Consider the following 26,972-nt stretch of genomic DNA (forward strand, 5'->3'; position numbering starts at 1 on the left):
TGCGAGAGCAGGAGGGTGCGCTTCGGAGGGACCTCAATGCACAGTCTTATGTCCAGGCACCGCGCGCCGGAGAACTCTGACCTGGCGGCATTGACTCGCGAGCTGCTGATGTGGCGATACACTGTTTTAGCCGCCGTACAGAGTCAGAGGGTGAGCGAGCTTCTTGGGCGGTCATGAAGAACCTAACTACTTCTGCGTAAGCACTTCCACACGCAAGCAGCGCCCGTGCAGATCGCAGCACATATGCTGTGAAAGCTGTACAAACTCCACATCGACGCTGTCTCTCGTACCGCGTATAAATACAGCTGTAGGCACTCACCTGGCGCAGCCTGATCAGTCACGATATTAATGGCAAGGCAGATGGAAGGTTGCCGACGCTGGTACGGGTGTCTATCATTGGCTAACTTTGATCCGACTCGGAATAGGCCCAGATCTAGGACACGAACTATGGTTCATGCAAGAGATGCTGAGTGCGACGTATCGCCGGTGTGGGCAGCGTCGAAGAGTGTGACCGAGAACAAGTGCAACAGCAGGCTTAGTCTCAGCATCAATGACTAAGGCTTCGGACTTTGAACTCAACTGGTCGGAGTCTATTTCTGGAGCATGCGCCATCAATCGGACCTTGCATCGTCGGATGTGGCTGAGTCTGGCTGTCTTCAACTTGAACTGAAGTCGTCAGCTGTCGTCACTACTGCGATATTAATTGAAGATAAAGTAGGTTCCGAGCTAGAGACTTCGATGTTGAGCCGCTCGATTGGTTCCCAGGGTAAGTATAGCGTGTAACAAGTATCGTATGTCAGCAAGCCGAGATCCATATACTGTACACTGGAAGCAAGAGTCTATGGGCCGAGTCAGAAGTCTCGACAGAATGAGGTGCGGTGGGTTGAGAAGGGATCAACGAGGAGTCTGCACGCTCTCAGCTTCTTCATGCCAGCACGACGCGAGTGTGTCAATCTGCCCGTCTTCCTGGACAGAATATACACTGTTCGCCGGCGCATCGTCCGATCCTGAAGCTTCATCGGCATCACTGGCAGGATGTCCGCCATGCCAGTGGGACCTCTCGAGCAGACGCTCCCTGATGGACACTGGAGGCCCAGACTCCAACGACACAGTTCCTATGGTGCCGACGGTCACAATCAGGGCATGAACTACATCAAACGCCTGCAAGGACTGCACACCTTTATTCTGTTTCTTGAGGTCCCATGGGCGGAATGAAAACGACGCCAAGGGGCTTAGTCGTCGGGAATGCATGCTGCTGCCTTCGAAGTCTGGGGTACGAGCGGCTCGAATGCGAGAATTCTGTGACAACCAGGGGAAGAAACGTACCGTCATCGTCGTCTCCCTGAGACATAGGCGCGTATCGGTGCTGCCTCCTGCACCCGTACCAATAGAACGACGCTCCGCAGATGAGGAGGGTCAACACGATCCCTCCGATTGCAAAGCCCACCATCGGCATGCCTACGACCGGAGGAGAGATGGAAGAGGTCGTCAATATTGTCGAAGTCGAGTTCCCGCCTGAGTCTTGGAGGAACGGAGATACTTGCGACGTGACAACGTCAAACTTGTTGAAGCAGAAGTCCTTTGTCGGCGTCGCACTTATAACCGTGACTTCCACGGTATGATTGCCCAAGGGGAGGCCTCGCGCCTGGCAGACATGCCACTGCCAGTAAAGCTCAGGACTTCCTGACGTCTCGGGCGGGTCTAACACCTGCATCGCTCGTCCGTCAACGGTGCACGCTAATTGGGGAACAGCATGACCAGACACGTAGTAGGCCCAGACGTGGACCGAAGAGACTGTGCACGGTGCGATCAGACACTGGGGTTCAATTATGCCGGGGTCTGCATGGATGGCACAATGATATACGGCCGACGTACAATTGTATGTGAGCGACACAGAGCCCGGAGACTGTGCGCAAGAGACGTTATTCGACACCCCGTCGACATCGACGAAGCACGGGAGCCAGTCGCAAGTCTTGATGACGAGCGGGTTGCTGTCGTCCACGAGGACTTCAATATTGGACATGGAGGGTGGATCTTGGTCGCGCTGAACGAAACCGAGCTGGGAGGCGAGAGACTCTACATGCTTAGTCGTCTCATGTCACGGCAGCGTGGCGACTCTCGACTACACGTCGACCGCATGCTTCGAGCGACGAGAAGTTGTCCGTGGCGGTGTTATCAGCACAGGTCATAGCCGTACTAGACGTTTCCCTTGTCAATGCGTCAGACGCTAACAGTGCCCTCGGAGACCGCAAGCTGTCACTTTGCAGGGCGGAAAATGAAGGACGACCAGATCCATGTATGACCGAATCGTCACTAAGGAATGCGCATGTCAGTAGTTGGCAGTGTCGACAGATCTCAGCACGTACCGAGGGTTCGCTCCACGTTGACCAGTCAGGAATCTGTCTTAATCCTACACTTCCAGCGACTGGGCGACATATAATCAGACCGCGTCAGCCAAACCACCACAGACGCACGCCAGATATGCTTTTCTAGTGACGCGACACGACACGGTGCTTCTTCCCCCGGTACTCTCTAAGCAGCATCACTGACCTCAGAAGAAGAGGCCCACCACATATTGTTCGCCCAACGATGGCCCTGGGAGCTTACTCTCAATCGACAGGCACTCAACACCGCACAAAGAACGCACCATGTGGACCAAACACAGCTTCCTACGTTTCTGACGGGTGAGCGAAGATAGTACTCATGTTAATACAGAGGCTTCCGATGTCTTGTGCTGGCGGAAAAGGGGTGAGGTTGGGAGCTCCGCTTTCCACATATTCAGAGAGTTAACGTTTGGCTTATCATTTCCAAGGCATTTCCCGAATGAGGAAAAGGTCATATCTTCGAAACGGACGCATCCTCTCCTCCTGGCCAACATCCTAGATAAATGTTAGCTTTGTTCACTTTCGGGAGATCAGACTAGTCAACCTTTTGGGTGCAGGAAACCAACTATCAAGGGGGTAGGCGGGGCTGGAAAGGTCGATAAGGCAAGCGCAAGAATACAGATAAGGCAAATCTCTCACTTAACGGTATTTCAACTTCTATCCCACCATGCCTTCTCCCAAAGGTGCTTCCCCCAAATGCATCCAAATTCACCTCCGAGGCTGTGTCCCGATACTTCTCGCAGATGGCATAGGACTCGGACTCGCAGTTGTGCTCGCACTATTCACAAGAGCGATAGAAGCATGCACACTACGCAGGTGCGAAGCCGAGTGCAGCTCGTAACCAGCATGCCCCTCCGCAGGTCCGTCCACGACACGCATATGAGCTGCTGCTCCCACACCACCTCCTTCTCCTGCGAATTGAAGTGGTCCGACAAGCCCCGCTGTCATTGTGACTGTCGAACCCGCGTCGCCCTGGCTGGAGGCCGACGGAGCGCCTAGGGACCTTGACAATGACATGCGTGTGGACAGAGACCGTGACGAAGACGCGACCAACGAGGTACTGCGTTCGCTCGTGGGGGCGGACGGGAAGTACCCTCTCTCCGCCGACCCGATGAGCATTGGCGTGTCAGACACACTGTCTGGGACGATGAACGGCCGCATCTCCGACACTGGCAGAATGACGGCCGGAGGATGCACATCCGCGCCCGAGGTCGAGCCCACGAGCGGATGCGTGTCGGGGAAGTGCACCACATCTGCTCCTCACAAGCCGGGTGTCACGGTGCATCTCAGTACACGCCAACGCCTGGGAGATCGCATCTGACGTTGCTCACCTTCGTCGTCCTCTGGAATACCCACCCGGGCATACGGTTTCCGCCGCCTCCACCACAAGAAGTAGATGCAGAGTGCTGCCGTGACGAGGACAACCACGCCTGCCACCGACCCGCCTACTATGGCGCCTATCGGGACCCCGCTCCCTCCCGCCTCTGCCACCCCAGTCGCGGTAGGGATGTTCCCAATAGTGCTGATCGCTCGTACATCCAGCCTCTTCGCAATGCTTGCACCTTCTAGGAGGGGAATCGTGAGTGCATGTTAGGACGGACATCGACGACAAGGGAAGTGGGACGTACCCTCGATCATCGAACCGCCCGTCATCCTCGTGTAGTCGTATATGATCGGCTTTCCCCACATGTCGCCTCGCGCGTGTCGATCTTCCTCCTGCTGCTCCTCACCGGGATGCATCGCAGGATCCTGGTCGTCGGTGGTCATGTATCGTGTATCTGTCGGTGAGTACGCCATTCTAGGAGACGGAAGAAGTGGAGAGAGATGTGCATGTCGTGCCACGGTCGGCTGGAAGCCTTAACGCTAACGTGAACGCTCGAGGCCTCATCATAACCTCTGACATCATCGGTACCAGATCCCGAACGAGCGCGACACTGCAATAGCAGTGGGTGGGCCACGCCGAGTCTGGCAGGCAGGCATGACATGGTATGGCAAGAGTCACTAATGAATAACGAAACTTGCTGCGCACCTATTCATTTATCGAATGACGCATCCTGCTCGGGCGCGAAGATTTACGTAGCCGCGATCCTTGTGAAGCGCGCGGCGGGAGGTTATTTGGGTCAGAATACCTGGCATTGTGAGTGCGACGCAGACGACGGGGACGGACGAGGGGTGCGAACAGCTATAGAGGCTCAATACGACGATACATCAGAGAAAAGGAATGACTAGATGGGAATACGCTGAAATGCTGGTGGTGTATACTTCTCTCTCTCCTCGGTACGGGGGTTTGGGGCTGGATATATCAGAACGTCTCCTCCTCGTCGACCGCTCCTTCCGGCACCTCAAAGCCCTCCTGCAGAGTCGCGGCAGGATGTCAGCGAGACAGAACGCAGAAGGTCAGGGATGACGCACCTCCGTGGAGTATAGGATCTTTTGGACTTCGCGGAGAAGGGGGTCGTCCTTCTCTTCTGCTGCCAGGGCCTCAAGCTGCCCTTGAACGAGGATTTCAATATCCCGCAACTACAGGCCTGCGTCAGCGCTACGCACATCACCGCAGATAGTGACATTCCCAGACTTCCAGGATAAGGTTCGAGTGACTGGGATACTCACCTTGGCGAAGTAGAAGTCACGCTCTTTCTCCAGCCCCTCCAGATGGACGTTCATCTCCCGCAACTGCGTCGTCAGGTTCTGCACGGCCTCGCTGGGTTGCGTGGAGCCGGCGCGGTGGCCTACTGGTGTACGGCCGCCTGCTCGAGAACCACCAGCGCCGAGACCACCAGTGCGAGAAGCGGAGGGACCGAGAGGTGCAATGGTAGCAGGGGTGTCGGCGGGGACCCCGCGCCGACGAGCGACGGGATCATAGGGTTGGCCGCCGTAGTTGGTGTCCCAGAAGCGCTTGGTCCACTGAAGGAACTCAAGGTTGTCCCTGCGTTCCGATAACGGGTGAGGAGAGGCGACAGGAACGACCACGTAACGGAGACACGTACTGCATCTTGCACTTGACGAGCTTCTCCACAGGAATTGGCTGCAGTGTGTAAGGAGGGGAATGGTAGGGAGAGGGAATGAGTACACACCTTCTCGATCTTGTGCTTATGGAAGATATTCTGGAGGACTTTGAAGTTGGCGATAAACTCGTACTCGTGCTTCGCGTTCATCTTCACACGAGCCATTGGTACGTCGCCTGTCAATAACCACCGCGCACTGTCACGGTTACCAACGGCCGGTCTGGGAATGAAGAAGTTGAAGGTACTGACCAAAGATCGAGTCCATAACCTGGCAGTACGCGCCACCCGTCCCGCATTGCTCGACTTTCGTGTAATTGATCTGAAGCAGCCGGTTGAGCCACTGAATGAGTTCCGTACGAGACTCTCCCATGTTGAAGACGCGTAAAACGGAGGATAAGAAATGGGAAGGGTGGGTGGATCGTGGACGATGAGAGTTAAGAATCTGAACAAGTCACAGCGACGCGGTCAATCTTGGGCGGCTATGCTTCCTCTGGGTGCCTGGCCTTCCCTGTGGATAGAATTGTAGGTAAATAATCTTGAACCAAGATACTTTTCAGGCAGGTTAGAAAGGTTTATAAGGCACTTTTCCGGACAACATAAAGGTGCTACCCAAGCATCTAGTCTATCCTAGATGCTTACTTTGGGAATTTATATTTATATTTCTTCAAAGGATGCTGTCTTTGCAGTGTAGCTAGTACCGACTATAAACCTCTTCTTCTCTCTCGCGTTCATCCTTCAAACTATAGTCCCCTCCAGAACTTCCACACTCTGATCGGCTATAATTTCTGCAACGCTCCGAGGACATCACGAGGACTTTTTAAGACACTCGAAACGGAATATAGCAACCACGGCCAGACTGCGTAGCCCTGAGTTCGAAGCCACTTCGCAATTTGTGAGTCTTCATCTTTCCTTCTTAACGGCCCCCAGTAATGATAACGGCCATACACAGAAGACTGAAACGCTTACTGGGAGCGTTAACCAGACCTAGTCTTCTCCTGCGAGGCACTCTGCCACCGTGACGCGTCTGTGGCGCGTCCAAGCAACACCGGTATGTCCGCATCTTGCTCGAGTCTCGATGAAGCAGTACCTCTTCCAAGACTTCCTGGAAGTACATGCGTTCGCAATTAATGCACGTAAGATATCGTCGGAGCGAAGGTCTTTGTACTCGATTGAACTCCGCGATCCCGGCGTTTCCGCTCGGTGGTGGCAGCGTTCCGAAGATTCGTCGTGTGCAATCCCTGGACGGGCCGCACTGCACGAATACATCTCTTTCGTGCCGAGCTTACTTCTGGATTCTTGTTGTGTGATCTCTCATCGCAGGAAGACGAGTCGGGCCTTTGAGGTGGCGATTTCCCCGTCAGCGAGAGACGAATTACACCGAGTGGACTTTGCAGCATTCTCCATGCCCCCATTGTTCCCTACTAACTGCTGTTGCCGGTTACAGAAGGTCATCTCCTGCTCCGAGGTAGTTTCTCGCGCGAAGCCCCAGGTCGGAGACCGCCCTAATCACATAGGTATGTTCGTCGCATTCTTTCCGAGCCCCCTGGCCATTGCCGACCATATGTGGTACAACCTCGGGAGACGCATCGAGACGGGTGCATATGACGCGTCGCACACGCGTCATATACATTCGTGTCGCTTCTATCTTGTGCAAGCATCGTATATGTTGAGTCTGGAGCCGCCTCGCACGGTTAAATCAACCTTGTGTGCGTAGCAGTGACCCAACGACGGATCGCCGAATAGTCCTGTACGCCATCGTAACCTTGCAAAGGCATCAATGTACTACCGTATGATTGATGACCCAAACTTGATAGACGTCGTTCTTGCGTCGATGAGAGGAGTCGTGGCATTCATATAGAATGGAAAGGCTGTGCGTGGCGACGTCGTGGTGACATCGATGGTCTCAACCACGCCCTTACGGCGACATGCCCAGATTGTACGGATGCAGATTGAGTCCCAGCTACGCGTATATATGTGCTGCAGCTACCACTCCTCCACTGAATGGTGCTATCTGCCACTGAGAATCTGCTAGTCTCGTTATCAGACATTCAGCACCCGTCTTTCTGACAAAGAATCGGAGAGCAGAACAAGAAGGTGGGTACCCTGAAGCGCCCATCCGTCTGTGACGTCGCAGTACATCGCACCACAACGGCCGAGCGCAAGCTCGCGCCGTCGCTTCTGGTCCCCGTCCTGCGCGAGTTTGGATGTCTGCATTTCTTGCATCTCGGGTGAAATTGAACTGTCGGAGGTCTGGCTGGAGACACGCTCTTCAACCTAGCGGGCCAGCGCACTGGCCAGGTTGACGAGAGTGCGTACATGGTGGCGGCGTCACCAGACCTTCTACGCGAGGTTCCTGCACAGTTTTTTTGTCTCTCCCCTGCTGATTTCGACCGGCGCCGTGCGGAAACCTCGCCCTAGAAGGTCTGCTTACGAGATCAGGAAGCCGCTTGGCTGGGTCAGGACAACGATTTTCATCCCCAGTCGTGTTATGCTCGCTCAGAGCAAAGAACTGTTTCTTCCCGTAGCGCGAAGGTCTCAGGTAATGACTGAATAAAGAAGGACACGAACGTCCTGGCTTGCGCTGGGATGAGTGCCACAAAGCCGTAGGCGTCTACCATGTCATATTGGGATGTCCTTGACGAGATGTTTACGCTGCAAGACATATCCTCTGAGAAGAAATAGTAGAGGACGTACGACTGAGTTATCGTAGTGCTCTCATTTGCACGTCGCGGGGTGGAGCGAAAGAGGTCATTGTTTTATGTTTTCTTTACGCCATCGCAATGACGGCATCCGCCGCGTATTCCTTGTTCTCGGATGATGATATAGTCTGCCCCATTGTACTTCTTGCGTTCGTGCCTTTCCTTCAGACTATCGTTACTGACTCTGAGCTCGGTCCAGAACCAGAATCTGTGCCCCCATCCCCGTCCCGAAACCCACCATTAGTCTCTCTGCGACTACAGCTGCGTAGACCATGTCGCGACAACTCCCTCCAGAAGTTTGCAGTGCCATCGTCTCCTATGCCTCTCCACGCGATCTCATCACGCTGAGCCGTACAACCAAAGCCTTCCAACGCGCCGCAGAGCCTCGGATATACGAACACGTCATCCTCCGAGATGCACAGAGCGCGTTCATCGGGTGCCATGCCATCGCCGTCCGGGACGCCTTCCGCGGGCCCTACGTGAAGCGCTTCATCCTCTACCAAGACGTCCGCCGCACGTCGCCGCGGAACAACCTCGCCGTCGTGCCCGCGCAGTTCTGGCTCTCCGTCCAGCGCGCGCTCTGCCAGATGGTCAACCTCGAGTACCTCGTCATCCACGACCCGCTCGCTGCGCAGTCCTGGGTGCTCGACCACGAAGACATCACGTTCCAGATCCGTGAGGCGAACCTGCGCATCCCCTGGGACTCGCACACCGTCGCGTTCCTCAAAGACCAGAAGAAGCTCAACGCGCTCGTCCTCATGACAGACGGCAAGGAGGACGGCCCGCTCTGCGCCCTCCCGGTGACCGCGCTCCAGTCGCTCGAGGTCTTCAGCGGGCCCGTGCTCGTCGCCGCGGAGCTGCTCGGGTGCTCCCTGACCCGGCTGCAGATGACCGTCGACGAGGAGACCGCGCCGATCCTGCCTACCGTCGTCGCAGACCTAGGCAAGATCATGCCGACCCTGCGGAAGCTGCACATCGTCGGGATGGCGGAGCACCAGATCATGGAGATACTGCAGCTCGTCTCCACGTCCGTCTTCGCGCCTGCGCTGCGGTTTTTGGGGATCCTTCCCATACCATCTCGCGACGTGAGTTTGTTTCTTGTCTTATCCCTGTTCTGGGTTCGTCTCGAAGGCTGTCGACATGAGCGCGGCCACTCCGCGGCCGGGACGTGGCAGGCTCACTCTAGGTTTGATACCCCGCAACCGGCATGTAAGATTGGGTTCATCCCCGTCCCGCGTCTCGCTGTTCTCGGTGTGGCGTCGACTTGCTAGATGCCATGTCGAGATACTGTTCGGTACCTCTACGGCGCAGACTTGTCGTCAGACATGACGACGGCCTTGGCCACTCGGACAAGCTCGATTAGCTCGAGCCTCAGTAGACGAACCCAGCCCAGTCCTATCTAGTTCCCGGTGTTCCACAATCTCGTATGATCATGCACGCTGACGCACTTCCTAACAGTGGCCCGCCGTGCACCGTTGCCTGATGAAGCTGCCCGCGCTGGAGGCGATCGAGTTCGACATCACGCGCTGGGAGCCGCAGCCGTGGCAGGAGCCCTTCCAGCGCGTGCTGCTGCTCGAGTTCCGCACGTACTGCCCCACGCTGCAGCACGTCGTGTTCTGGATCGCACAGCACCGCTTCACCTGGTTCATGCGCGACGGCGAGTGGGCGAACGTGCACCAGATGGCGCGGCACCACATGTCTGACTCGAGCTGGCGCACCTAGGCTTAGCCTGCAGCTCGCCGCACGGTCGCCGCTGGCATGGGAGCCGCAGGGGCACCCCGGCGCGCTGCTATCCGGGGCACACACATGCAAGGACTAGGACAAGGACGACGCGATACCGGAGCTCGGGATGCTCTAATCAGAGGCGGGAGACATAGCACGCTGTATGTGGGGGCACCACGTTTTCGCGCCGGTATGTGGTTCTGTTTCCCGCGTGTGGGCGTTGGGCGGCCAGTCTCCGCGTATCTCGTTCCCACATCTGGGCATCTGGGCCTGGTTTCTGCGCATGGGTGTTCGCGAGGGGATAGTTGGCTCGGGAGCCCGGAGCCGTGTATTAGACTCGGACGGACGATATCGAAGATAATCTACGCAATGACGGGGACGGATTCTTCTTCCTGCAGGTGGGCTTCGCGAGTTCCTGCGATGCCGGAGGTACCTGGCGCACGCACAAGCGCGCTCGTGCAGAGAGGTAGGTGGGCACCCGAGTGGAGGAGCTGCGACATGGTCGGGGGAAAGAGGCGAGCGTATCGCGATGGCCGGGAGGGAGAGACTCGGATCTGGCAAATGGCCGCGGAGAGATCCAGGCAAGCTGTGTGCATGGACACGGCATACGCCGCTCGGGGTCTGTGCTGCCATTTGCGTGAGAGAAGAGGCAGGAGGAGGAGCGCGTCTTCGGATGTGAGGCGGCTGCGCCGTTCTCTTTATTTGCGTGCTTGCACATATCCCGGTCATGGATTCGCTCGCGGCAGTGCGTGGCGTGGCGTCTTTCATATACGCCCGGCCATCCCCTCATCCTTTGTTCGTTTCATATTCCAAGCCCCCAATACCCCCCCTCCCGTCCCTATGTCTACCTCCGCCGCATCATCATCCTCCTTCTCCCCGGCCTCCTCTCTGTCCTCCGCTGCGCCCTCGTGGTCATCCCCGCTCTCACACTACCACGACCTCTCGTACGGGCCACCCATGAACCAGGGCAAGCAGCCTTCCAGCTCCCGTACGCCCGGGCCTCTTCCGGCGACGCCTAGCATCGCGGCCTTGCCGAGCCTCGCGCACTCTTTGTCCGCGTTCCCAACCATGACCGTGGTCACGAACGACATGGTCCATTACGGCACCTTCGTCAGGACAAAGGACGCAAACGACAAGGTGAGCACCCGCCACGGCTTCTCGTCTGCTCGCTCGGAGTGGGTGCTTGGACCCGCCGCCACAGTGGTTGGACTCGCCGCCACAGTGGCACCGAGTGGACACCACCCGGCTCGTTGCATGACAACCAGCTAACCCGCTGCGTCTCTCTCTGCAGCTGAACTCGGCCCTGCTAGTGACGAGGCAACGGCAAGGCGCGTCCGCGAAGACGAAGGTCAGTGTACCACCCTTGTCCACAGTCGCACTGTGGCGTCGATTACCAACCGCGTTCCTCTTCCCTCCTACCAGCCCTCAGCGACCTCATATGCTGCAGCACACACGCGGTATCCCACCCCTGAGGATGACGACCCTGTCCTCCTCCTTATCCCAAAGCGGTCGAAAGTGAGTTCCGCAGTGCGCCCTGCGGGTGGCGCGTGCTAGTCAGTGCCAGGCGTTATCCGTTGCTTACGCGCGCAAACTCTGCTCTTCCAGGCAAAGCGTTCGTCATGACTGGTTGACTGGTGTGGCGAGCCGTGAGCCGCGAGCAGCCCGGAGCAACCCCTGCATCGTGCGACCGCACCGCGCAACCACACACCACGCTCCCCATCTGACACGCAACGTGCCGTACCCGCCTGGGCCCTTGCGACAATCACACCACCGTCCATCCATCCATCCGTTCGTCCGTCCAGACTCCAAACTCAACTTGAACATGCCATGATACCCCGCGTCCGAACACATTGTGGCGCGTCGTCCCATTCCCACCCATCCCTATTCCCGTCCCCATTCTTCGACTTCGGCAGGACCACAATCGCAACTTCCTCGCTTCGAGTTCTCCTGGTTCTTCCTTTCGTCCGTGTATAATGTGTGTGGCCGGAGCGCCACCCGTCGGTCTCGGTCCATGGTTCGCAAAGCAGCAAATACGTCGATATTTGATATCTTAGTACGGTCGACAGCACGATTCAGACGTAGCTAGTGTAGTACCAATAATCGGTTAGTTTCAAGCCGACACACACAAGGGTATCGATAGCAGAAGCAAATGTAGCACCAGTCAGTTGTAACGTTATTTCGTGAGCGTTCGTAGCTAGGCAGAGTAGGAAATCGAGATCGAGATCATTGACAATCGAGGAGAGCAAATCGCAATCGCAGTCCGAGCGTAAGCGTGATACGTGATACAGTCCGAGCCAGTCCTGACGACTGGCGTGCCTGGCATACCGGCATACCCAAAAAGCCACCCAAAACGTATCCAGATCCGTTCATTCCCCTGCGAAGAGTCGTACGAGCATGTACGTCGTCGAGCCAATGAACCGAATCACTAGAAGGCAGAGGACACGGCGTTAGCACTGCCGCTTCTGGCGGCCTCAGGAGCAGAAGCAAGAGAGCTACTCACAGGCTAAGCCGGCGACAGAGAACAGGATGAACGCCATATAGCCGTTCACCGTGTTGTGTGCGCCCTTGTCGGACGCCTTTCCTGTTGCAGTGCTAGGATAGATCCCGGGGTTAGCCGAGGGACCGAACACGCCGCATGTAATGGAAACCTACACGATGATCGCTGCCAGCAGAGCCTGGATCACGGGGGCGGCGATGTGAGTCGGCGTCGGGGATGCGGAGACAGGTATCAGACAGGACTCACGTTCGACAGCGTCCACCACAGGAGCACCTTGTTGCGCGGAGAGCGTCAGTCACAGGTTCCATCTCACCTCGGGGCGGATATCATGGCACTTACACTGCAAGGGCGCACAGCGTCAGTCACCTCGTGTAAGCCAGATATGGTATTAGTGGAACGGGGACGTACTTGGTTCTGAAGCTGCGATAGTAGTCCTCCTGCTGCGTCGCCGCATCGGGCTTGGACTCGACCTTCGGCGGCTTCGTGGACAGCATGTGGATGGCATCCTCGTACGCCGCGTTAATGTCCGTCTCCTCGGTCGGAACTGCGACTTCCACTTCGTTCTTGTTAGGGCCAACCTTGACGACTCCTAGATCCGTCGAAACCTTGTTGTCGCCCTTCGTACCCCACGAGACGTCGCTGTAGAATGCGGGGAAGGACGACGATCCAGTCAGTATGGAGGCCACGCTGAAACAGCGCTTCGAGATGCACGCACTGGACGTTCGCGAACTAGTGCAAGAGCGCTATTAGCATGACTCAGCGTGGATGACCGGGAGCAATTTACGCACAGCATAGACGTTGAGGACGGAGATGTACGACGGCGCCATGAGCAGGTACTGAATGAAAGACGTAATCATGTGCCATGGCTCGAACTGCATGAAAGACGGGCATCAGCAGCTGCGAACAAACAGAAGAGCAGCCTGAAACGCACGAAGATGAGCGAAGCCGCGATGTACAACCCGAGAGTGGCCAGGAGAGAGATGACGATGTTGCGGAAGATAGAGTTCGTGAAGAGCGAGTTGACCGTGAGAGGTCCGTCGGTCTTAATGATGTTGTCTACCCCCTTGAAGGCCAGGAAGAACGCCGCAAACTGTCAGAGCCCCGTGAGTTTCATGAACACGTTGTCCGAAGGCGACTGCGGCGCTGGGGAGATAAGAAGGTCGTACCGTCATGTAAACCGTGATGAGCGCAAATCCAATGAACGCCAAAGTATAGCCCCATTTTGCACCCTGTGGCCGGTTGCCGAGCGACAGGATATAACACATGATGAGCAGGCCAAGGTAAAGATACTCAAGGATGATGTTGACGATGTGGATGCCGTTGCCGAGATTGAATGACTTGTCCTCAAGTGATTCGCTCAGGATTATGAACGAGATGAAGTAGTTGCCCTGCGCCTGGGGTGAGAACTATCTCTCTCTCGCAGTCCTCGAGAGCCACTTACCAAAGCAAACCAGGAGAAGAACAAATTGAAGATCTGGTAGATCAATTCGACATGGATCCAGAACTTGCGCAAGAAGGAATGTGACGAGCGGTAGATGTAGTGGAACTTAACGGTACTGTGTATTGCCGCGAAGAACGATCCGTTCAGCCAACGACGTCGCTGACTGATCAGCTCCGGCACCTGCGAGGGATAGTTCAGCTCGACTGCATTGAAACGAAAACACAGAGACCGGCACCGACCTGGTCAGGCACATCAGTGACAGCATAGGCCGACTTGACGTAGTGCAGGATCCAAGCACCTCCGCGCTTAGACACAAGCTCCCAGCACAAGATACGGTCCTCGGCGAGGTACATGTTCGCGGTGAAGATGTCTGCGCCGGCTCCGTGCATCGACTCGCCCAAGAAGTACTTCTGCAGAGGGCCCTCGCCGGTCGCGTCGTTCTTGAGCGCGAAGTACCGGTATGCACTGAATGCTCCTGGCAACACAGTGATGTATCCGAAGATCGACTCCAGAGGCTTGTCCAGGATGTTCGACATCTTGTACTCGAAGTTTTGCGCCGCAACGAGAGGGTTGAGCAGGTGCATACCGTACTTGCCCTTGAGCGCGACAATCTCTCCGCAGGCGCCTCCGACGTTCGAGTTGATGTCGAAGGCCTTCCACAAATGGTAGATTGACGTAGGGCCCGGCATCGTACCGACATCCAGAAGAACGCAGACCGTGGGTTCCAGGATCGGTCCGAAGGCATTGAAGAACCACCGATGTGAGTTGATCTTCTTCTGGTTCTTCTCCTTCAGGCAGAAGATAATCTGCACCGGGACGATGCCGCGCTCCGCGCCTTCCAGTTTCATGGACGGAGTGACCGAGACTACACCGAGCTGTCAGCGCCATGACCCAGACCTGCATACGGAGCGGAACATACTCTGCGTCGTGTACTCGTAGATATGCGCAGTCACGGGTTTGCCATTGACGACGTTCTACCGGACCATCAGCGCCCCTGTCAAGTGAAACTCATGGACGACGTACCTTCGCCACACCATCCTGATATGCACCCATGGCCGCAATGACACTCAGTGTGCGGGAGTTGATCTTCTGCCGACCGTCCGACACGATACAGACCACGACCTTCTTCCATCCGTCCTTTCCCCAGGTTTTACTCCGGTCGCGCTTACACAGGTGCGCGATATTCTTCATCACACCGTGCATAGATCGGCAGAACAGCTCCTCGTCCTCGTTATACATCGTCATCACGATGAAGAGCTCTGTTTTCCGCGGCGGGTCGTACTGCACCTGCCGCAGAGTGAATCCCGAGTCCTTAAAGTCGTTCGGATCGCACGTAGCCGCGGAATAACGCATGTGCGTGAACTCGCGCTCGTTCCTTAGCGCGCACATGTTCAGCAGTTTCGTGGGCACTGCAGAGTCGAGCACGAAGTTGCCGTGGAACAGCTCGACCTTCTTGATCGTCTTGTATCGACGCGGGACACGTTGCGGGATCATACCGTACCGGATATTGTTCTCCGACCTGTCGTCGCCTTCTACAGTGTCGTACTCGCCAGGCATGCTCGGGATCGGCATCGTGCTCCCCGTGTTCCCGTCTCGACGGAGAAGGGGGATATCGCCAGCGTCGAAGTCCTCCGGACCATCATCATGCAACTGGAAGCCAACGTGCTCACTGTACGGAGATGGCTGTGGCGCGAGAGGTGCGCCGATCGGTTGAGGACCGGGGATGTACTCTCCAGGATGCAGAGATGGTGAGCCAGGGTGGAGTGGTGGTGAGCCAGGGTGCAATGGCGGAGAGGCAGGGTGATTCGGTGGAGGAGAGTGCGCTGGAGGGAAGTTAGGCTGGTATGCGGAGTCGCGGTAAGAGCTTGGCTGAGGAAGCGAAAAACCGCCAGGCTGCCCCTGCGGCGGGACAATGTAGGGATCAAGGTGGAGCGGTTGGAAGGCTTGATGTTCCTGCTCGTAGTTGGGGCTGGGGGAGGGGTGATATGACTGCTGAGGGGCCGGGTAACTGAGATACGGAGAATATCCATCGTTGTATTGCCCACGTTGGGCTTCATCTGGCTACAAGGAGCGCAAAGTACAGGTCAATATCGATGTGTAACGGTGGCTATAGGAACAGAACACAGGGAAAAATCGGTGCGTCGCGCAAATGCGTACCTCTGTGGGACGCTATAGGCAGCACTCAGACAGGCTAGGAGCTCGCTCCACGTCCGGCATTCGATACATGTTGCCAGACTTGTGGTTCTGTCTATTGAAGGATGGTCGGAGCGTGCTCATTGCTCGACCTCCGGCTCGATGAGCGAACCCGAGCGAACTCCACCTACGACCACGTACAAACACCTATTGGGGCGTCCGGTCAGGTAGGCGATGTCCCTGTTCTGGAAGGCAGAGGACCAGAGGACGGCAGAGGGATCGCGCCCTCCGCTGTCCTCGCGCGAGACCATCCGCCTTCCCGAGCGAGCGAGCGGACTTAAGCCACAAGGGGGTGCATGATATCAAGTTCATCGGGGTGTGCACGAGGGTATGATGGTTTGGAACACTGGAACACTCCAGCACGGCGCATCCTCTCTCCAAGTCCCTCCAGCTCCGCCTGTTGCGCGTCCCGGAGTGACCAATACTCGCTCGCCAGCCGTGATTGCGCAACGAATGAATGCCACGAGGAGAACGGTATATCGCTTTCAACCAGTGATAGGGCGCATGTTGCGACCTTCACCATACCGTTCTCCCGCCACCACGCAATATCCCCGCGGATATGGGCTAACCGAGCGCGCAAACTACCTTCTCCGCATTTGAAATCCAAAACATAGAGCAAATAAGACTCACCTCTGGATACCGCGACATGGTTGTTCGTTGTAGAACCGCGCGAGGATGAAGGGAGCTTATAGGTCACTGCGGAGAAGATGAAGCTGTGCGCGGACTTGGCACTGGCAGCAGTGCCCTCGCCACAGTGCCGAACACTCACCTGCTACAGTGTCCGAGATATACAGTATCTCCAACCTCACGGGTATGTTTTTCGTCCGTGGCCGTGTGGGACTCGCCTCTCCTGGACTCCTAATTGCCCTACTCTCGACCTCGGAGCTTCTGCGGTGCTGAGCCAATCCTTCGCGATACTAGAAGCCAAAGAGGAAGGGGCAGAGTCTAGCAGGTTATAAGAGGTGTAGGTGCAGTTCCTTGGGCGTCGTCGTCGCACTCGTTGTCGTCGTCGTCGTGGCCGTCGTCTATAAAGAATGGGAGAAGGGGGCGTCTGAGGCCCGTGGCACGCACATGGATGCCATGTGGTGCCGCGTGGCTGCCATGTGCGCGCCCGAGCTTGCGAGGGCGTCTGGGTCCGTGCCGAGCTTGCGAGGCGCCCTGGGTTTCCGCCGAGCCTGCGAGGCCCCAGTCCCGACTGTCTTGCGCCGAGTTTACGAGGCGCTCCCTGCAGTATGAGAATGACATGTGCATGGGCTAACATAACGGGCTGACATGAACAGCTCACGGACAGAGGTCCGTGCTGAGCTTGCAAGGTCTGGCCGAGCCTGGGAGGCCCCACGATCTTGCACTGAGTTTTGGAGGCGCTCCCTGCAGGTTTTCTAGCATGAGAATGACCGTATGCATTGGACAACACGACGGGCTAACGGGCCAACATGACGGGCTGATGGGCTAATAGGTTAACAGGGTGATGGCCCGCGCACTTCTGTTTCTGAACCGATTTTTGCTTGAAGCATTGGCCGACATCATGGGCTGATCCGTGTAGTAACAGGATGGTCATGCATCAGGGTATGGCTAACAGGTACGGACTAACGCCATGGGCTGACGGCCAACGGGATGAGCTGATGAGGTTTAACGGGCTACTGGGGCGGGGTGACTTATACATTCATCATTTTTATTTAACATGAAGCCGAAAGTGAAGTCAGTAAATGCATATGCCAGGCTAGCACTGAGCCAAAGGCGAAGCCCACGATATGCATATGTAGCGTTGAGCCGAAGGCGAAACATCCTCCGGGAGTGGCAAAGCCACGGGTGCGAAACTAGTCTATAAAGAATGGGAGAAGGGGGCGTCTGCGACACATGGATGCCATGTGGTGCCGCGTGGCTGCCATGTGCGCCGAGCTTGCGGGGCGCCCTGGGTTCCCGCCGAGCCTGCGAGGCCCCAGTCCCGACTGTCTTGCGCCGAGTTTACGAGGCGCTCCCTGTAGTATGAGAACGACATGTGCGTGGGCTAACATAACGGGCTGACATGAACGGCTCACAGACAGAGGTTCGTGCTGAGCTTGCAAGGTCTGGGGACTGTCTGGCCGAGCCTGCGAGGCCCCTCTATCTTGCGCCGAGTTTGCGAGGCGCTCTCTGCCAGCATGGGAATGACTGTATGCATTGGACAACACGACGGGCTAACGGGCCAACATGCCAACGGGCTAACGGGCTAATGCAACGGGCTAACGGGCTAACGCGACGGGCTAATAGGTTAACAGGATGACGGCCCACTCACTTCTGCCTATTCCTGAACCGAGTTTTGCTTGAAGCATTGGCTGACATGATGGGCTGATCTGTTACCAGGACGGGCATGCATCAGGGTATGGCTAACAGGTACAGGCTAATGCGACGGGCTGATGGCCAACGGGAAGAGCTGATGAGGTTTAACGCCGGGCTACTGGGGCAGGATTCAACACTATGACTTATACATCCATCATTTTATTCGACATAAAGTCAAAAGCGAAGTTCATGATGTGCATAGCGCTGAGCCGAAGGGCGAAACCCACGATACGTATATGTAGCGTTGAGCCGAAGGCGAAACTTGCCTCAGTGGCAAAGCCACGGGTGCGAAACTAGTTGTCGAGAACGGAGGACGGAGTTGATGGCAGTCGCGCGCGGTCAGGCGGTGGTGACAAGCGCCAAGGTACAAGCGCGAGGTCACCCAAAACGGGTAAGGGCCGTACTCAACGCCAGACTAGAATCGAGATTAATTGGTAGAACAGGCTCGAAGGCAAATGCAAGGAAGTGAGATGAATTCAAAATCATGATACAGATATACCCCACAGTAAGAAGAGTATCTTCGTACTTATTGCTCTCAGACGTAAAGTTTACACGCAGACTCCCCTCACACACATTACGGCAGTCGACGGACATTCAGTGAAACGCAGGAATGACAACAGTCCCAATGGTAGGCTATATGATAGTCAACCACTCCAACAGTCTCTCTATTCTTCCTCGTGGCTCTTCTGGGATTGGTTCACATGGAGGTATCCGACCCCGAGCAAAGGTCATCTTGTCGAGAGGTATCGTCTCCGTCTGCTTGATCAGTTTGTAACCGAATGTCAAGAGTAGGAAGAAAGGCTACACATTCAATATCAGCGTAACTGAGACACACGCAAAACCCATCAATCTTACTCACCAAGGGAATATACGCTGAGAGGAAGGCAGGTACCGGGTTGAATATCCTCTTGTCCACGCCATACGAAGGAGGGTCTTCGCCAAGAACCTCGGCAATTCTCCACCCGTTGTGTAAGAACACAGCCCTAAGGTATTGTAATTGTGAGTACTTAATACATGACTGTATTGAAGGCCTCAACCACATACCATCCGTTTGTGAGGAGGACAAAAACGCACAGGACAAAGGCGTACCACGCTAGCTAAGTAGACGGGACCGTGCGCGTCGTAAATGTTGGGGTTAATTGAGATACAAAAAGACACATACATATGGCTGGCCCCACTGACGATTTTTCTTGATTATTGCGATCTCCGCCTTCGCTTTCCTAGCGACCTCGGTGTCTTGGTCCTGATGTTTCCGCTCGTAGTGCACCGTACCTCGATGCCATCTGCGGACTCCAGTGCTCAATAATACGATGTGCTCAAAGCCGATAAGAGGTTTACCGGATGTACGTGAAGAGCGTCGCTGTCCATTGCTGGAGAGACGCGACGCTTGCGACGTTGCCCAGCCACTGAAACACAACGTTGGCTCCGACATCGCCAAAACTCAGCAATGTGAGGAAGCCAACGGAGGAGGTAACAAGCACTGAAGCGAGAGGAATCACGTATATTTCCTTCTTCGCCGGTGTAACCTGTCCTCCGAGCAGCTCCCGTTCCCTGAGGCCTGCGTCGTCCTGCTCAGAGTCTGAACAGCGGTCATTACGAAGTAAACTCAACGGGAAGCCTATCTACTCACCATGGCTGTCCTCGCTTTCAGCGTCGGAATCGTCCTCGGACCCGCTCTGGTCGGTACTGGTACTGTTGTCGCTGTCACCACGTCCCTGCGCCGGCCGCAAGCTGCGAGACTTGTACAGGTGTGCGAGCCACGCAGGAGCGTGTCCTCTACGCGCGAGGAAGAACAGAAAGCGACTGGCGATATATATGTCGGATGCCGCAGCCGACCAAGCGGATACCAGAATGGCCGCGTTGCAGACGTGCGGAACCTGGATAGCGGTCATGATGGACCGCGAAGTTGTTAGTTGAGATGTCTATCTAGGCCTTCACATGAATATCAGTCACGCACCACTCCCCAGCCGGCCAGTTTGAACGCGATGACGAAAGGCGAGGAGTTTCCGGTGCCGTCGTTCAATGCCAGACCAGGGTCGGTGGCTGGTACGAGGAGACCGGAGACCAGTACACCGCCCACGTAAAACAGAGTTCTATAGTCGAGAGTCGCAGAATTCGTCGTCAACAGCACATCGTTAGAGTAGACCCTGACACGTACATCCTCATCCAGACCTTGCGGAGTGCTCTAGGAACATTCTGTGCGAAATATTGTGTCACTTCCACCCATGGGTAGACATCAGCGTGTCACATACCCGTGTTGCGTCGATGACTTCGACAGAGGCCTGATGATTTGTGTTAGACGAAAGTCGGTGAGACAGCCTCAAGGACGTACAATACCGGGGACATCGGATCCAAAGAATGAGAAGGACGCTTGCATGATAACTGCCCAGAAACCAAGGAAACGGCCCTTCACTCCCGAAATTCCCAGATATTCCTCGGCGAAGGGCATATTAATCCAATTCCTAAACCCGATAGGTCTGCAGATGCCCCGTGAGGAGTGATGAAACCCGATGGTGAAATGATGCACACGCATTCTGCAACTCACCCTTGCTCAGAAGCCCCAAGGTCGATCAGAAGACTCAGTAAGACTGTCGACATTCCAGAAATGGAGAAGATACGTGAGTGTAGAAAGCTGCAATGGGGGAATATACCCACTGATGATGACGATGGTTAAAACCTTGACACAGGAAAGGGTGAATTCGACTTCTCCGTAGACCCGGCTAGGGAAACAATTGACGACGACCGCAGCTAGTAGCTGAAAGAGAACATTTAAATGAAGTCAATCACCGTTCTGGCTGATACTCACGAAGAGCATGGACACGGCCGCGACGCTGTGAAATCGTACGGTCAGTAAAGGGCGATGGCGGATACTTGAGCACTTACGGTACTTGATGGTGCTGGTCCCAGAAACCGATCACAATCACTGCCGCACTTATCTCCGTGGCTGTCAGGGATGTTGTCAGACCAGCGCTATGGCCGGTCACCGCAGACCGACGTACGCAAAGTGACGCTCCAGTTATACTAGTAGCCATTCTGTTAGCCCCAGGTCGCCGGTCACGTACAGGAAAAAGCGGTTGCGCACCCATGCAGCCCATCCGAGCGAGAAGCCCAGCGCGGGGTCAACGTACAGGTCCGCAAGGCCAACGACTCCTCCGACATCCGGACTACATGAGAGTCAACAGCCAAACGGGCGTGATGCATAGTAATTCCACGTACAGAAAAGCTATCATCTCCCCCACAGAGACGCAGAGACAATACACCACTGAACCGACGATAATGTAGCCAAGCAATGCGCCAATGGGGCCGCCGTTGCGCAAGGCGTTCTGGGAGAGGGTTTAGTGCATGTCCATAGTATAGGGTGGGAGTTCCGAGTTACTCACAGCAGATCCGACAAAGAGCCCAGTACCAATGACCCCGCCTGCAGTAAGAAAGCGTCGCCCTCAGTTACGGCCGGCTGCTGGTAAGCTCCTCGACTGACCGATAGAAATCATCCCAACTGGGACGATAGGGATTAGGGCGGCTCGGCGGACATCGTTGTACGTGTACTCACTATGCTTGCGAGAGAGTTGCGGAGGAAGGTCTGCCTTGATCCTCTTCCACCGCCGTTGGAATCTCAGAATCCGATCTGCCTGCTGCGTCCATAGTCCTCGACGGGGAGACGCTGGCAGGTCTATCCGAACAGTGCGGGCCCCTGGCGTGAGTGGTTTAGGGCGTTCGCGGAGGCCTCCAGTATCCATCGCGGCGAATACGTTTCGAGGGAGCGATGGCGGCGGGGAGTCGAAGAAGTAGAGTTGAATCCTAAGACCTGAGGGTGCGCAAGTACAAAGGGGATAGTGAGCGCATCCATCGATGTCCTTCAAGTATCCGCCCTCCGTCCGACGCCAATAAAAGCCTACATGGTCAATAAGGACAGACCTGAGCGCTTAGCCGTTGGCGTAACCCAGTATCCACTTCTCGAGGCTATACACCAAGACAGCATAGCTGGCAAGCCTGTGCGAAGCCACTAGTATCGCTCACTATCTGTGTGACCGGCCACCAAAGGCAGTGAAAGCGTTTTGCGCACTGCAGTCGCCTGCGATAACAGTCACGAACTTCTCGAACCTTGGACGACACCATCAGTGCCGCCACTGTGCCATGGTGAGTTTGACGTTTGTCCACACCATGTCAAGATAGAACGTACTCTTCCTCGTTCCATCTGAAGAAGGCGGCACAACTGCGGCTGTCCGAAGACCGCCGGCTGGGAGAGTCAACCGGCTGGCCATGGCCCACACATCTTGTCACTGTGTCCTGTCAGACAAGTCCAAGTTGGTCGTGCCTGGTCCGAAATTCACCTCGCGCGTACTACGGGTGGCATCCTTCCACAATCTGATGAACGCACGCATCAACGCTTACATTTTGAAACCAGATAGTTCAGGATCATGGAGCATCTTGACGTCCTCGGGGCTGGTCAAGATAATGACATAGCAAACGCAGAGCTTTTCGCTGGTCAAGAATTTGTGGCGTGAGCACAGGTTCCCTGAGTCAAGTTTGCACATCATACCTTCCTCTACCTTCATGCATTGATTTAGTATGTTAGTGTGATGCAACTGCGCAGAGAGAGGAGAGCATGACTGAGGACATGACGGTAAGAGGCAAGCAGTGACGACAAGAGGCGCCCAGCGATCGCGTTAATCCTCTCGTATCGCAGTTCCATCCTGATAGTACAATATGCATTAGTGACTACGTAACTTCTATCCCGCCCCCGGGGGGTAGGTGGGTAAGTTACCATGTATGGCGACGGACGTGGAAACACTGAACTCGTGCGGTATTCCCCTTGAACCCTGGGGTTGAAAGCGGACGCGACGTCGCCTGGCCTTACCTACCTACATGTCTCCCCCCGGATGCCGGGCGCCCTCTGGGGCGCCCCTCGATGTATCGTCCGATCCTCACGCATGGTCCCTCTGTTAGGTAGAACACCGCATGTATTGCCTACCATAAGGCTCGGCCTTCACGGGCAATAAACGACGACTTCTACTACTACTACTACTACTACGTAACTTAGTTGTGGGTATCGTGCAGAGGAGGTGTAGTTTACAAGATAAAACATGCAAGACTAGATGATCATGAGCCAGGCTAGTAACCTCTCCACTCTGCCCTTCGGTTCGTCGGTGTTAGGGTCATACGGAGGTATCTCGCCCTGGTAGAACGTCATCTTGTCGAGGGGCATCATCTCCGTCTGCTTGATGAGCTTGTACCCAAATGTCAGGAGAATGAAGAACGGCTGAGGATGAAGTGTGAGTCAACGTCGACACAGGTTTACGGACACGAGTCAACGAGTTGATGCTACTTACCAAGGGAATGTAGGCCGAGAGAAAGAGCGACACGGGGTTCGCCAGCTTGGGTTGATTGATATCCTGAGTGACGTCCTGACCGTCGACCATGATATCGGCAATTCGCCAGCCGTTATGAACGAAGACAGCCCTGCGCGTACGAGTCAGTCATTGCTCAATGATTGCGAGGACGTGATGAAGCTCACCATCCGTTGGTGAAAAGGACGAGCATGCAAAGCGAGAATGCATACCAAGCCAGCTGAAGAGATGATTGAGTTCGTGTTCACGTATGCGTGGGGATGGACGTACGTATGGCTGGCCCCACTGCCTATTCTTCTTGATCGTCTCGATCTGAGTGCGCGCGATCTTGGCCTCGTCCGTGTCCTGGTCCTTGTACTTGTTCTCATAGTGCACGGTTCCGTGATGCCACCTGCCGCCCATTGTCAGCCACACTCATGCTACGGGCCCACGACGGTCTCACCTAATGTAAGTGAAGAGCATTCCTGCCCAAGACTGCAGGGACGCAACGCTCGCGACGTTAACGAGCCACTGAAATACGGTGTTGGCGCTACCAGTGCTGTAGCTCATGAACGTCAGCAGGCCCACAGCCGAGGATGTGAGCACGCTCGCGAGAGGCATGACATAGGTGTGCTGGTTGACTGGGGCGGGAATTCCCAGCAGTTCGTCCTCGCGCAAGCCGGCATCTTCGATCTGTGAGCCTGAGAGGCGATCAGAAGGTCTCGCCGGGTCTCGATCAGAATGCATCTCACCATTCTCGCTGTCGCTGTCGCTGTCAGTGTCAGCGCCCGAGTCGCTGCGATCCGTGTCGCTATCGCTCTGGGCGGAGTGCACTGGGCCATGTCGAGGATACCTGAACAGGTGTGCCAGCCAGGTGGGTGCATGACCTCTCCTGGCGAGGAAGAACAAGAAGCGACTGCTGATGTAGATGTCGGACGCTGCTGCAGACCACGCAGATAACAAAATGGCAGCGTTTATAACGTCAGGTACCTGCGCCCCAGGAGAGGTACGGTCACGTCGGGCAATGTCTGATGACAGGCTGGAACTACGTACCACCTTCCACCGGGCTATGTTGAATGCAATGACAAAGGGCGACGAGTTGCCTGTTCCGTCGTCCGTCGCTAGTCGACTATCGTTCGAGGGTACCAGGAGGCCAGAACACAAGATCCCGCCCAAGTAGAATAACGTACTGGAGATCCGACGTGAGTACAGCGTTGCCGAGAATTGTGCGGGTCCCTACATCCTGATCCAAACCTTACGAAGTGCCCGCGGAACATTCTGTAGAATGATCACATATGACTCAGCTTAGCAGAACCCAAATATGACTGCGCGGATGGCGGACCCTTGTTGCATCTATGACTTCTCCCGCAGCCTGCACTCACGTCAGTCGCACCGCTCTGGAGAGAATTGTGGGTCCACGTACTATTCCGGGAACTTCTGAACCAAAGAATGAAAAGGACGCTTGCATGATAACGGCCCAGAAGCCTAAGAATTGGCCTTTCGCGCCGCCTATGCCGAGATAGCTATCGGGGAAAGGATGTTTCCAGTATTTGAAGCCAATGGGGCTAAACGCGAAGTCTGTCAACACGTCGCGGAGTGATGGGCACAGAGAGGAACTTACCCCTGCCAAGATGCGCCCATGTCAATGAGAAGGCTGAGCACGACTACACAAGGACATCATATCAGAATAGCGCCACAAAATGAAGAATGGACCTACCAATCATCACAATTGTCGTGACCTTCACGCAGGACAGGATAAACTCCATCTGTCCGTAGACTCGTGAAGGGAAGCAGTTAATCGCAATCGCAATAATTAACTGTGTAGCGTCCGTGAGACAACAATGATATAGGCGATCCGAAAACGAAACCACCCACATAGATGGCGGAGACCCAGGCCACGCTGAAAGGTTAGTGAGCGGTGCCATAGATGCTCCATGTTAAGATGTACACTTACTGAGCTTGTGAGTTCTTGTCCCAGTATCCGATTACAAGAGCTGCTGCGGTAATCTCTGTGGCTGCGGTATGGGAGTTACTACGGACTGGAACCGCATTGAATCATATGGCCGGACGTACGCAGCGTTATACTCCAATTATACTGAAAGAGTTCCTCAGCAATGCAAGCAAATGACAGCATGATGATGAGTCTACTTGCCCATGCAGCCCATCCGAGCGAGAAACCTAACGCCGGATCCACATAGAGATCCGCGAGACCGACGACGCCACCTACATTCGGTCTATACGACCACGTCAGCTAGCATTCCCATAGAGTCTTAAGCAATGCACCTACAGAAACGCGATCATCTCTCCGACGGACACGCACAGAGAGTAGACAACCGTGCCAACGATGGAATAACCGAGGAACGCGCCGACAGGCCCGCCATTACGAAGCGCGTCCTAGGAATGAAGAGTAGGTCAATTTTGCGCCCCTTTCAATCTCGTGCTATAAAATATTCAAAACTCAAGGCCAAGCCTTGGTAGGCTGAGGAAGACAAGGGGCGATAGCAGATTAGTCAGCGGGCGCTAAAGAAAGAGTGTGGACAGGTCGATGCAGAACTCCCTCCGACTGTCACGATTACCACAGACGGCTTCGAGTATATCTCGGGTTCCACAAACGATGGACGCTTTGCGTGAGTGGAGGCGGCGAGGAAGAGGTGCAAATGGTCATGTCAAGTATGAAAATGAAGACCTACCGCAGAACCAACAAACAATCCCGTTCCAATGACACCGCCTGTCTCCAGGTAAGTTTTCTTCAGAAAGCTCAACAGAACGCCTATTGCTGTACTGACCGATAGATATCATGCCGACTGCAGGACACAGAACATCAGTGCGGTGCAACGAGGCCCGGGGTGTCCGATTAGCTCTTACTGTGTTTTCGAGAGAGCTGGGGAGGTAAGTCGGCCTTGATTCGTTCCCATCTTCTCTGGAATTGCAAGATACGGTCTGCTTGTTGAGGCCATAATCTCCTCCGCGGGGAATCCCCATGGGGTCCATCCGCGAACCCGACGGTGCGCCCGCCGGCGGCGGGCGGTGCGAGGTTGATCCGCTCGCGCAGTCGGATGCCGTCCTTGTTCAACGCCGTTGCGGTTGCAGAGAAAGGAGACTCGTTTCGTCGTGGAGTCGACGCAGAAAAATTGGTATGAGGGGCCATGGTTGTTGAGAGGATCGAGCATAGTCGGTCAGAACTTGAAAAGGTGCATTGTTCCTGAGGCGATGCAAGACGTATACGCTGCGCATAAAGTCATCCTTCCCGCTGTCAACGGAAGGGCGGTGTATTGGAACGTGGGGGTCAAGAGAAAGGCCACATAAAGAAAACCGCGCTAACTGTAAGCGGTAACTGTGTTGGGTTGTTGGATTGCCGCTTGAGCATCTTGCCGCCTGTGAGTAA

General features: G+C 55.5%; 8 protein-coding genes across 8 annotated transcripts; 2 read left to right on the forward strand and 6 right to left on the reverse strand.

Moving 5' to 3' along the window:
- Positions 1 to 894: 894 nt before the first annotated feature.
- L226DRAFT_525210 (uncharacterized protein) lies at positions 895 to 2,023 on the reverse strand (the record flags this gene model as incomplete). Its single annotated transcript, XM_067678953.1, has 4 exons — positions 895 to 1,115; positions 1,179 to 1,268; positions 1,327 to 1,794; positions 1,876 to 2,023. The coding sequence occupies 4 exons, from the start codon at positions 2,021 to 2,023 to the stop codon at positions 895 to 897; spliced, it is 927 nt and encodes a 308-aa protein (XP_067532162.1).
- Positions 2,024 to 3,034: 1,011 nt separating this feature from the next.
- On the reverse strand, positions 3,035 to 4,369 carry L226DRAFT_525211 (uncharacterized protein; the record flags this gene model as incomplete). The annotated part of the gene is made up of 6 exons (XM_067678954.1): positions 3,035 to 3,162; positions 3,194 to 3,387; positions 3,478 to 3,637; positions 3,716 to 3,949; positions 4,013 to 4,162; positions 4,279 to 4,369. The coding sequence occupies 6 exons, from the start codon at positions 4,367 to 4,369 to the stop codon at positions 3,035 to 3,037; spliced, it is 957 nt and encodes a 318-aa protein (XP_067532163.1).
- A 132-nt stretch (positions 4,370 to 4,501) lies between these two features.
- On the reverse strand, positions 4,502 to 5,851 carry L226DRAFT_491325 (uncharacterized protein). The gene is made up of 6 exons (XM_067677353.1): positions 5,639 to 5,851; positions 5,459 to 5,565; positions 5,372 to 5,409; positions 4,995 to 5,310; positions 4,797 to 4,904; positions 4,502 to 4,737 (listed from the first exon to the last, which is right to left on the reverse strand). Exons 1-6 carry the CDS (start codon positions 5,757 to 5,759, stop codon positions 4,687 to 4,689), a joined length of 741 nt encoding a protein of 246 aa, XP_067532164.1. The 5' UTR covers positions 5,760 to 5,851; the 3' UTR covers positions 4,502 to 4,686.
- A 2,509-nt stretch (positions 5,852 to 8,360) lies between these two features.
- L226DRAFT_573790 (uncharacterized protein) lies at positions 8,361 to 9,810 on the forward strand (the record flags this gene model as incomplete). The annotated part of the gene is made up of 2 exons (XM_067684921.1): positions 8,361 to 9,173; positions 9,547 to 9,810. 2 exons carry the CDS (start codon positions 8,361 to 8,363, stop codon positions 9,808 to 9,810), a joined length of 1,077 nt encoding a protein of 358 aa, XP_067532165.1.
- Positions 9,811 to 10,650: 840 nt separating this feature from the next.
- L226DRAFT_525214 (uncharacterized protein) lies at positions 10,651 to 11,433 on the forward strand (the record flags this gene model as incomplete). Its single annotated transcript, XM_067678955.1, has 4 exons — positions 10,651 to 10,947; positions 11,102 to 11,158; positions 11,233 to 11,325; positions 11,416 to 11,433. 4 exons carry the CDS (start codon positions 10,651 to 10,653, stop codon positions 11,431 to 11,433), a joined length of 465 nt encoding a protein of 154 aa, XP_067532166.1.
- Positions 11,434 to 11,831: 398 nt separating this feature from the next.
- On the reverse strand, positions 11,832 to 16,968 carry L226DRAFT_537865 (glycosyltransferase family 2 protein). Its single transcript, XM_067681390.1, has 15 exons — positions 16,711 to 16,968; positions 16,572 to 16,637; positions 14,772 to 15,809; positions 14,668 to 14,722; positions 13,988 to 14,613; positions 13,749 to 13,928; positions 13,474 to 13,695; positions 13,239 to 13,397; positions 13,096 to 13,179; positions 13,023 to 13,036; positions 12,716 to 12,946; positions 12,554 to 12,581; positions 12,463 to 12,485; positions 12,311 to 12,402; positions 11,832 to 12,235 (listed from the first exon to the last, which is right to left on the reverse strand). Exons 2-15 carry the CDS (start codon positions 16,587 to 16,589, stop codon positions 12,177 to 12,179), a joined length of 2,829 nt encoding a protein of 942 aa, XP_067532167.1. The 5' UTR covers positions 16,590 to 16,637; positions 16,711 to 16,968; the 3' UTR covers positions 11,832 to 12,176.
- A 1,751-nt stretch (positions 16,969 to 18,719) lies between these two features.
- Positions 18,720 to 22,108, reverse strand: L226DRAFT_171196 (uncharacterized protein). Its single transcript, XM_067672626.1, has 20 exons — positions 21,811 to 22,108; positions 21,739 to 21,756; positions 21,641 to 21,678; positions 21,477 to 21,583; positions 21,343 to 21,424; positions 21,260 to 21,281; positions 21,144 to 21,204; positions 21,067 to 21,091; positions 20,916 to 21,015; positions 20,806 to 20,848; positions 20,593 to 20,737; positions 20,513 to 20,542; positions 20,419 to 20,456; positions 20,218 to 20,353; positions 19,891 to 20,137; positions 19,599 to 19,839; positions 19,423 to 19,543; positions 19,335 to 19,357; positions 19,120 to 19,216; positions 18,720 to 19,061 (listed from the first exon to the last, which is right to left on the reverse strand). The coding sequence occupies exons 1-20, from the start codon at positions 21,995 to 21,997 to the stop codon at positions 18,894 to 18,896; spliced, it is 1,929 nt and encodes a 642-aa protein (XP_067532168.1). The 5' UTR covers positions 21,998 to 22,108; the 3' UTR covers positions 18,720 to 18,893.
- Positions 22,109 to 23,241: 1,133 nt separating this feature from the next.
- On the reverse strand, positions 23,242 to 26,878 carry L226DRAFT_537868 (uncharacterized protein). The gene is made up of 20 exons (XM_067681391.1): positions 26,453 to 26,878; positions 26,374 to 26,391; positions 26,278 to 26,315; positions 25,875 to 25,981; positions 25,740 to 25,821; positions 25,661 to 25,682; positions 25,542 to 25,602; positions 25,463 to 25,487; positions 25,305 to 25,404; positions 25,209 to 25,251; positions 25,011 to 25,152; positions 24,930 to 24,959; positions 24,828 to 24,865; positions 24,641 to 24,776; positions 24,340 to 24,577; positions 24,051 to 24,288; positions 23,879 to 23,999; positions 23,776 to 23,828; positions 23,591 to 23,720; positions 23,242 to 23,520 (listed from the first exon to the last, which is right to left on the reverse strand). Exons 1-20 carry the CDS (start codon positions 26,733 to 26,735, stop codon positions 23,353 to 23,355), a joined length of 2,073 nt encoding a protein of 690 aa, XP_067532169.1. The 5' UTR covers positions 26,736 to 26,878; the 3' UTR covers positions 23,242 to 23,352.
- Positions 26,879 to 26,972: the final 94 nt, after the last annotated feature.

Source organism: Lentinus tigrinus (assembly GCF_003813185.1).
Source record: "Lentinus tigrinus ALCF2SS1-7 unplaced genomic scaffold L226scaffold_28, whole genome shotgun sequence".
Classification (NCBI taxonomy): Eukaryota; Fungi; Basidiomycota; class Agaricomycetes; order Polyporales; family Polyporaceae; genus Lentinus; species Lentinus tigrinus.

Bases quoted from the DNA above. Each gene is read 5' to 3' on its own strand.
- L226DRAFT_491325 (XM_067677353.1), bottom strand. From the start codon at position 5,759: ATGGGAGAGTCTCGTACGGAACTCATTCAGTGGCTCAACCGGCTGCTT. The intron at 5,410-5,458 runs GTGTGTACTCAT...TACACACTGCAG, and splicing joins ATAAGCACAAGATCGAGAAG to CCAATTCCTGTGGAGAAGCT. The intron at 4,905-4,994 runs GTGAGTATCCCA...GCAGGCCTGTAG, and splicing joins GTGACTTCTACTTCGCCAAG to TTGCGGGATATTGAAATCCT.
- L226DRAFT_537865 (XM_067681390.1), bottom strand. The intron at 14,614-14,667 runs GTATGTTCCGCT...AGCTCGGTGTAG, and splicing joins CTACGAGTACACGACGCAGA to TCTCGGTCACTCCGTCCATG. The intron at 12,582-12,715 runs GTACGTCCCCGT...TCCGCGCAACAA, and splicing joins TATCGCAGCTTCAGAACCAA to GGTGCTCCTGTGGTGGACGC.
- L226DRAFT_171196 (XM_067672626.1), bottom strand. From the start codon at position 21,997: ATGGATACTGGAGGCCTCCGCGAACGCCCTAAACCACTCACGCCAGGG. The intron at 20,457-20,512 runs GTATGTGACACG...TATTTCGCACAG, and splicing joins AAGTCATCGACGCAACACGG to AATGTTCCTAGAGCACTCCG. The intron at 20,354-20,418 runs GTACGTGTCAGG...TCTCGACTATAG, and splicing joins CGCAAGGTCTGGATGAGGAT to AACTCTGTTTTACGTGGGCG.
- L226DRAFT_537868 (XM_067681391.1), bottom strand. From the start codon at position 26,735: ATGGCCCCTCATACCAATTTTTCTGCGTCGACTCCACGACGAAACGAG. The intron at 25,488-25,541 runs GTAAGTGTACAT...CTAACCTTTCAG, and splicing joins GACAAGAACTCACAAGCTCA to CGTGGCCTGGGTCTCCGCCA. The intron at 25,252-25,304 runs GTAGGTCCATTC...GTCCTTGTGTAG, and splicing joins CACGACAATTGTGATGATTG to TCGTGCTCAGCCTTCTCATT.